The following is an 8,968-nucleotide window of genomic DNA, read 5'->3' on the forward strand; positions in this document are numbered from 1 at the left end:
AAAGGATAGATCAAGAATAAAGTTGGGAGCATAAATTTTTAGTCCCACAATGGGACCCAAATCTCTTGCTGACTTAGAAGCAACATAATCTTTCATAGGCCTTTGAACCATCTTGATTTGGGAAATTTATTTGCTAACAAAAAAATGCAAAAATTAGAAGAAAGAATCACAGTGTAGGAATTAAAAGAAAAAAAATACAGAATAAAAATACATAACAGAAATTGTAGAATTTAAAATAAGGAAATGCAAGATATATACAAAAAGAAAATGCAGGAATATTTACAAAATAAAAAAGAAAACAATATTTAGACTAACTCAATGTTCATCAACTAATGTTATACGCATAATCCCCGGCAACGTCGCTAAAAACTTATTATGAAGCTGCACGTGCACGACTACGTCATCACTAATAAAAGATATCCATAGGGATTAGGTACAAACACTAGAGACTTAGCACGGTGAATTAGCTAAATGACCGAAAGTTGTGAATTTACGCACAATAAAGCAAGAGAGAAGTAAAGAGAAGAGAGAGTTAGGGAAGAGAGTTGGTTGAAAAAACTAGGTCAAGGGAAGTATTCTAGGAGTTCAGTTTCATTGCAACGCTAATTAATGTACTAATAATTACCTATCACCCATCCTCTACCTTATGAGCATGTAGGAAGTCTAACTCAATACCGACACTATCCTGTGATGGTCATATCAAAGTACTATCTGTATTGGTATCCAATGCTACTAAGTAGAAGTGGTTGCCTAGGAAGTCTGGTGAAAGGAATACCCTTGTAACTAGGGCCCCCTGATCATACGTTCACTAGGGTACACAAGACACTCACTAACATAGGACTAGAAATGATACATTAAGCCTAATTCAATACTTCCTTATGGAGAATTGCCCTCCCTTTCAAGGCAATGATCTAGATATCCGATTAAAAGGATACCCTTGTCATTGCGCTCTCCTTCCATATGATCTAGAGCATCCCCTTACGGGCAAACAAATCAATACAATCATTGACTCAAACATGAGATCTAGGTACAAATAATTCACACACACATTTAATCAAATAGATACAAGTCATAAACATGTCATCTGGATAGGAAATTGGCAAATTCAAAGAGTATATATCAATTACACATCACACCTACTCCCTTAATCCTAGAACATATGAATCTACTCCAAGAGGAGATCAATCCAAAGTCATAGAAACTGCAAGTTTAAAAACCCAATCTAAGAAGAGAGGGAGAAAAGCTTAGCCAAGATGACGAGAGGTCTTTGGATCCAATCCTATACTTCTGGAGATGAATGAGAGGACATAAATGACTTCGGATCTTCAATTGGAGCACAAAGGATGAGCATATCTGGACCAAGATCGGTCTCCCTAAAGGGAAAACCTTCACCCCCTTCAAATGAGGAAGAAGACCTGTTTTATAGGGTAGGACATGGCCCAGGCACGGGCTATGTCACGACCGTGCTTTTTAGCATGGCCAAGGCTTGAAGTGAGTTTGGAAGAAGCATATGGTCGTGTGCTTTCACACGGCCTGAGCTTGATTGATCTCTGGTCAAGAGACACGGTCATATGAAACCACATGACCTGGCCTTGACTGAGCTCCGTTCGAGGGACACGACACTGTGAAACCACATGGCATGCCTTGTTATTGAGTCTGGTGAAGGGTCACGACTGTGTCAGGGGGCACGACTGTGCTAGGGGGCACGCCCGTGGCCTGCTTGTTCTTTACCGATAAGCCCCGGCCATCCCAGGGGGCACGATCGGGCTTTGCCCTTCTTCTAGGGTTGCTCCAAAGCACGTCTTAACTCCGTTTTCATTCTGAAAATGCATCCTGTCAAGAATAAAATAAGCACGAGTAGACTTATGACAAAGAGAATAATTATACTGAAAATATGATAAAAAGGAATGTAATAACATAGAACATATTAAAATAAATAAATAAATAAATATATGTCAAAATATATATAAAAAGTATATATAATCTACCACATCTAATGTTAACTTGCTCATATTTGTTTATTCATACTTATATTATATGACATTTCTGTATTCAAGTCTTTTCTCAATTTATTGTCAAATTTTATATTATTTTGGCTAAATTTTCATCCTTAAACTATTTTGAGAAAAGATACTCTTTTTTATTTAACCTTTCATAAAAAACATTTCAGCAAATTCAATTTATGTTTTTTTTTATTTAAAACAATAATGCTCTCAACTTTTATAGAAGTAGTTATTATTGAGTTCAGATGGTTTAGATAAATAATAAATTCAAACACTTTTTCTTCGTGTATGGAAAACAATTCTGTAAATCTCACAAGACGAAGTGCTAAAATGGAGCTGACCTGCTTCATTACAAAATTTAATAATTATTATTGCATTTGTTGTCAATTGCAATAATAAATTACTAGCCAAATAACCATTTTCGTCCTTTGCTAGTAACCACAGTGAACAATTTTCTTCTTCGTTCATCTCAGTCGAACAAATTCCTGATGCCCCGCAGCTGAGCAACGACATCGGACATGTGCATTCGATCCCCGGGCATACGTTTGGTGCATGCGAGACCGATCCTTGCAAGGGAAATCGAACACTCTTCGATACTATTCGACGAGTTCGTTCCATTTTCACGCAGGAGCGAAGTTGGATCAACAATCTCCAAGGCTCCTCTCGTCTCCACAAGTGTGGGTAGAGTGAGTCCGTCCTTAAACATGTAGTCCAGAGGGCTCTTCCCTGTCAGTAACTCCATTAGCAGCACTCCGAAACTGTACGCATCGCCACTTGTGGAAACAGGACTCCCTTCTCCGTACTCTGCAAAAACAAAAACAAAAACAAATGGATAATCAAGTGAAGTTTAGAGATTGACTGATTAGTAGTTTGGTTTCACCTGGAGGGACGTAGCCAATGGTGCCTCTCAATCCAAGTGAGTTGCTTCTGTCAGCCAAGCACCTGCTCAATCCTTCGGGGAGGAGCTTGGCGAGCCCGAAATCGCCAACATGAGCCACCATCTCCTCGTCCAGGAGAATGTTGCTAGGCTTTAGATCGCAGTGGACCACCGGTGGTTTGCAATTGTTGTGAAGATAATTCAATGCTTCAGCGACATCGATTCCTATGTTCAGCCTCTGTGTCAGGCTTAGATTTCTTGCATGTTGATGCTGATCTTCTTCAAGATGTGGGTGCAACCACCTGTCTAAACTCTTGTTGGGCATGAATTCGAAGACCAAGGCCTTGAAGTCGTCGCCGTTCAAGTCGATGCTCGAGCAACAGGTTATGATCTTGATGAGATTCCGGTGGCGGATGCGACTTAAAGCCTCGCATTCCGCTGAAAAACTTTGGGAGGATCCCAATTGTTGGAGGTCGAACACCTTCACGGCAACAGTTCTGTTCTCATGGTCCAGGGTCGCTTTGTACACCGAGCCGTAGCTTCCTCTGCCGATTAGATTGGCGGCATCGAATCCTGCTGTAGATCTCGACAACTCAGCATACGATATGATTGGGTATTGGATATCCAAGCGAGAAGGCAATGTTTTCAACTGCGTTTTTTGGCTCTGCCTACGGTAAATAAAAACAAAGATGATGATCGACAACAACACAAAACAGAGACTGGAACCAACAATCAGAAGCGGAGCCAATTTGGATTCCCATCTTTCAAGATGCTGCAAAGGGCATGCAGGCAAGTGGAGTTCTTGAATGCCCCCACAGAGTTCATTGTTCCCAGCAATGGAAAAGTTAAAAATGCTCTTGAAGACGCCCTTGGTCGGAACTGGACCCTCCAAGCGGTTGAAAGAGAGATCAATTGCATATAAAAAGCTCAGGTTTTGGAAGAACAGTGGAATGCCGCCTGACAAATCATTGTACGAAATATACAACTGTTCTAGCCCTTTCATGGAGCCCAATGCCTGTGGAATCTCGCCGGACAAGTTATTTTTCGTCATATTTAGGACTCTGAGTCCGGCTATGTTGCTGAGAGCAGAAGGTATAGTCCCTTGTAATAAGTTGTCGTCCAAGGTCAAGTACTCCAGTACCTCAGAGTCTCCGATTGTGCTCGGTATCTCGCCTTCCAATCTATTTCTAGACACAGAGAAAACTCTTGCATTCTTTAACTTTCCTACCTCCAAAGGAATCGGTCCTGTGAATAAATTAGAGCTCAAATCAATGGCCTGTGACAGAAAGGGAAAGTCGACAACTTCTTTCGGTATGGCACCGTCGAGAAAATTATTGGACAATGATAAATAGGTCAGGTATTGCAGGCGTCCAAGTGTTGTTGGAATTGTGCCTCGTAATGCGTTGAGGGACGCATTGAGAAAAAACAGTAGTGTGAGATTGCCGAGAGAGGCTGGTATGCGCCCAGAGAGACTGTTGCCATCCAACTCCAGGACCTGCAACTGTCGGAGACGGCCAATCCCTTCTGGGATGTCGCCGATAAAATGGTTATAGCTCAATATGAGTGTTTCCAAGCCCACCAGGTTTCCAATCGCCGGCGGTATGCTCCCTGAGATCAAATTATATGACACGTTCAAGATTTGAAGTTTCTCAGAAAAGTTGGCGAGGGCATGTGGCAGTGACCCGCCCAAGTTGTTTGATTGGAGGAAGACATGCTCTAATTTGGAACAGTTGGTCAATGAATCTAAGAAATCCCAGTCCTTGGCGGTTTGTGCTTCAAAGTGGTTCCCAGCAATGTTGAACAAGGTGAGGTTTACAAATCTTCCAATGTTTGGAGGCATGCGCCCGCTGAAATGGTTCGCTTCGAGTTCAAATTGTTCGAGGTTGGAGCAGTTGGTGATGGAAGATGGAAATTGTCCGCTGAAATTATTGCTGCTCAATAAAAGCCTTAGCAGATTGTGGAGTTTGCTTCCGATGTCAGCAGGAAGTTCCCCGGACAAGTGGTTCCCCCCCATGCCGAGCTCGAGCAGAGAGGTCAAATTGTACAGCGAAGTAGGGATGGTACCTGTGAGGTTGTTGACGGCGAGATGAAGAGCTTGGAGTTGAGCAAGTTGGCCGAAGCCTTCCGGGATGACACCCTCTATGTGGTTATAGTACAGCGCCAGGACCTCGAGGGATGAGGCATTGGCCAGCGATGTAGGTATGACTCCTGTGAGGTTATTCTTGCCTAGAAAAAGACGAGCAAGCCTCTTGAGGGAGCCGAACCAGGGTGGAACATTTCCCACGAATTGGTTGCGATGCAGGTTGATTATTGTCAGCTCCGAGCAATTGAACAACTCGAAAGGGATCTTCCCGCCGAGGGAGTTGAACTTGAGGACGAGGAACCGCAAGCGGCGGAGGCGGCCGATGGAGGAAGGGATCTCGCCGTCGAGTAAGTTGTCGTCGAGGAAGATACTTCGGAGGAAGGAGAGGTTGCCGATGGAAGGGGAGATCTGGCCCTTGAGGTCGGCGGCGGTGAGATTTATGGCCGTCACCCTCTCCGGGTGCCTACGGCCGCATGTCACTCCCTGCCACGTGCAGAAATGTGTGCTTTGGTTCCACGACGGCAATGTGGTGCCTCCGCCGTCGAGCTTCTCTTTGAAAGCCAGCAGCGCCGCCCCATCACCTTCCGGCCACGGGGAGATCGTTGCCTTTGCTGTGACCGACGCGAACAAGAGGGAGATGAGAGCTGCGAGTGCGCACAGCGGAGACATGGTTTCTGGTTGATCTTTTCCTCTCGTGTAGATGGTATATAACGACTGAGGAAGACTTAACAAGACGGAGATAATTCAAGGCCACTTATTTTCTGAGGGATGAGCAGTCTCTTTGCTGAATTGTTCTAGGAAAGGATATTCCTGGAAGTGGTTAAATGGGTTGCTGTTGGAAAATTAGTTTCGCCGTCATCAACAAGGCGAAATGGGATAAGGATGATTATTGGACAAAAACACAAAAAGGATATATATATTTTTTATTTTTAAAACTATTTTGATTTTTTTCTCAACGGGCATTCTATATATATAATTATCTAACTACCCTGGTACAATTTCAACTTATTTTTATTATTATCTCACCTATTTTTCCTACCTAAGAAAACAAGATTTCAAAAGAAAATTTTAAAATGGAATTAAAATTTATTTCAGATTTAAATAAATCAAATACAGATTTATTATAGAATTATTAATCAATTTCATTTTAATAAAATATAATATTTAAAAAAATTGAGATGAGATTTAAAATAAATTAAAACCAAACTCCAAATAAATATTAATAAATAAAAATAAATATAGATTATAAATAGAATTTAAAATCATATAATTTCCATCCAAAATTTTATTTAAAATTTAATAAAAGAATTTAAGATGAAAATAAAATCGGTTGTTTTTACAGATTTGATTTATATAAATTACGGATTTAATATAAAATTATTAATCAGTTTTACTTTAATAAAAAAAATAGGTAAAAATAAAATTAGAAGTTTTATCAAAATTTCTACTAAAATAAATTTATCGATCCAAATTAATTAACTAATTCATCCAATAATTTAATTAATAAATAAAAATACTATATGTTTCCCCTTAGATTATTAATTAAACCTAGGTTTTTTTTTTTTCTTTTTCCCAGTGCCTACCTTCCAATCCCACTCTTACTGCTCCTTTCCCTCTCCGCGCTCCTCCCTATTCTCCGCTGCGTGTTGCCTTCCCTGTTCCTTGGCGTGAGCCCTCCGCCGCCTGCCTCCTCACCACAGCCAAGATCAGCCCGATTGGATGAGGAAGCTATTTCCATCCTCTCCTGCCTCGTTGCCGGAACCCCTTTCGAGCGAGCCCTCTTCCTGCATAACCCTATGCAGCTCGGAGCCATGCCTCACCCCACCCTAATCCTTTTCCTTGCTTCGAGCCCACCCCTTACCACCGTCGACCTCTTTCCCTTCTTCTTCCCCACCTCAACCGAGTTGCTGCTACAAGCTCATCTCCGATCGGGACCTCTGCCCTTGATCGTTTGAATTCAGGGTTTTGGGATAGCTCTCGTGCCCCAAAGTTCCTTTTTCTGGCTATTGTTTAGGTTTTTGGGTTGTTGAATGGCATGGAGGATGCAGCATAGAGCTTTGGCAATTGGGATGCGGCGGATTTGGCTCGCATGCATACTCGGCAGAAACTGCAGCAGCTGTGCATAACCAGTTCCTTAGCTACCACCATCTCTACTACTCTGTTGCCTGTTCCACCTTCATGCTTCGTTGCTGCCGTTCCACAAAGTCACCACCTGGACCGCAACTGCCTGTGCTATTGTTGCCTATAGTCACTTAAGTTTAGTATATGGAAGGTTCCTATGAGTAATTCTTCTATAGAACTTTCTAAAGGTAAAATTGCTCTAAATTGTTTGGTCTTCATTTTATCACACTGCATTAGAAAGAATTCTAGATGGAAATTGTATAACTTTTTTCGGTTATCAATTTTTTTTTGACCTGTCAGAGCTTAGGGCAATGACTTTTTTTTAGTGAAGTAAGAATTTCATTAGACATACAATTGATATTTGTTCTTGCTCTTACTAATGGATTACCTGTTGTTCCCGGTATCTCCCAGAATGCGCAAATTGATACTGATCGTCGAGGCTAGTATTCAACACTATCTCCGTAAACGATATTGCTCCGCTACGGTACTAACGGATAGCAGCAATTCGTTCCCAAGATACAACGACGAACTTCTCGGAATCGTAGCACTCCGAATTCCGAGACCAGCGAACCTTCTCGTAGGCTTTTTGGACTCTTAAATGCACAAGATGAGATGAATGTTCAACAGAGAGTAGAATAGATAAATGTTGGATCGAGATCGCGCTAGAGGGGGGGTGAATAGCTCTCGCGGCTATTTCGTTCGATTCGTAAAACACTCGAGTAAAGACGCAGCGGAATAAAAACAAACAACACAAAGACACAGGTCAATTTTACTTCGTTCGGGGCCTAAGGCGACTCCTACTCGAAAGCTCGCGATCTTTGATCGCTTCCGGTGGGCAATAACTATAAGTTCGAAAGTATACAAAAGATGATTTACAAGTAATGCAGTAAGTAATCTTATACCGACAATGGAAAATACTAAATTGAAGTTTCGGGTTGTCGGTGTCGAGTTGCAGCACTTCGGGACGAGTTCGTTAGCAGCTAAATGCAGAGGGAAGGCTTGAATCTTGTTATTGTGAGCTGCTGGTCGAACCCCCTTTATAAACAATGTTCAAGGCGCCTTAAACAAGCTCCAAGGCGCCTTAAACGAGAATTTTATCCCGATCTGCTCGCTGGGATAATCCTTTGACTGCCGCGACCTGAAGGCGCCTTAAACCCTTTCAAGGCGCCTTCAAGCTGTCTAAGGCGCCTTCAACCCATCCAAGGCGTCTTAAGCCTGCTCTTCGCGTCAGCTCAGGATTTTGAACCCGAGGCGCCTCCAAGTCCCATGGAGGCGCCTCGGACACTGTTCATCCGAGGCAAATCTTCGTTATTTTGTACCTGCAAGACATGTTAGTCTCAAACAACATCCTGCAACACAAAGTTAGCACAAAATAACAGTATGGATAATAAAGAATGTTTAAGACAGTCTCCGGACTGTCCGGGTCTAACTTCGGATTTCCGACCAGAAACCCTAGGTCGACCCGACGCCTACTGCTCCCTCTACGGGGAACGCGTCCTCACCTACTCCACTCAGGAGATTTACCTGCTGCCAGTGCGATCCTCTAGATCGATTGGACTTTTGCTCAAGATCGACGCTTCTGGACTTTCTGTTGCCGGCAGTCCAGTCTTTCACCTGGTTCGCGACACCAGGACTTTCCACCTAGGATTACCACCCCCTAGGACTTTTCCCTGAAGCCATCGACCTGCCAAGACTTTCCCATAGGGTTACCGCCCCCTATGACCTAGGGTTTACCACCCCCTAGGGTTTATCCCTTTGCCTAACCGCAGCTAGGACTTTCCTGAAATCCTCAAGTAGACTTGTTAGAATACAAAACACCTTAACTTTGAATTCTTTGCCATTATCAAAACACGAGTTCGATCGTTGGATGCTTCCCGCACCAAC

General features: G+C 42.6%; 1 protein-coding gene across 1 annotated transcript; it reads right to left on the reverse strand.

The window, feature by feature from the left end:
- Positions 1–2,303: 2,303 nt before the first annotated feature.
- Positions 2,304–5,651, reverse strand: LOC122041012 (receptor kinase-like protein Xa21). Its single transcript, XM_042600532.1, has 2 exons — positions 2,884–5,651; positions 2,304–2,807 (listed from the first exon to the last, which is right to left on the reverse strand). Exons 1-2 carry the CDS (start codon positions 5,630–5,632, stop codon positions 2,473–2,475), a joined length of 3,084 nt encoding a protein of 1,027 aa, XP_042456466.1. The 5' UTR covers positions 5,633–5,651; the 3' UTR covers positions 2,304–2,472.
- Positions 5,652–8,968: the final 3,317 nt, after the last annotated feature.

The sequence above is a fragment of the Zingiber officinale genome, chromosome 2A, assembly GCF_018446385.1.
Source record: "Zingiber officinale cultivar Zhangliang chromosome 2A, Zo_v1.1, whole genome shotgun sequence".
NCBI lineage: Eukaryota > Viridiplantae > Streptophyta > Magnoliopsida > Zingiberales > Zingiberaceae > Zingiber > Zingiber officinale.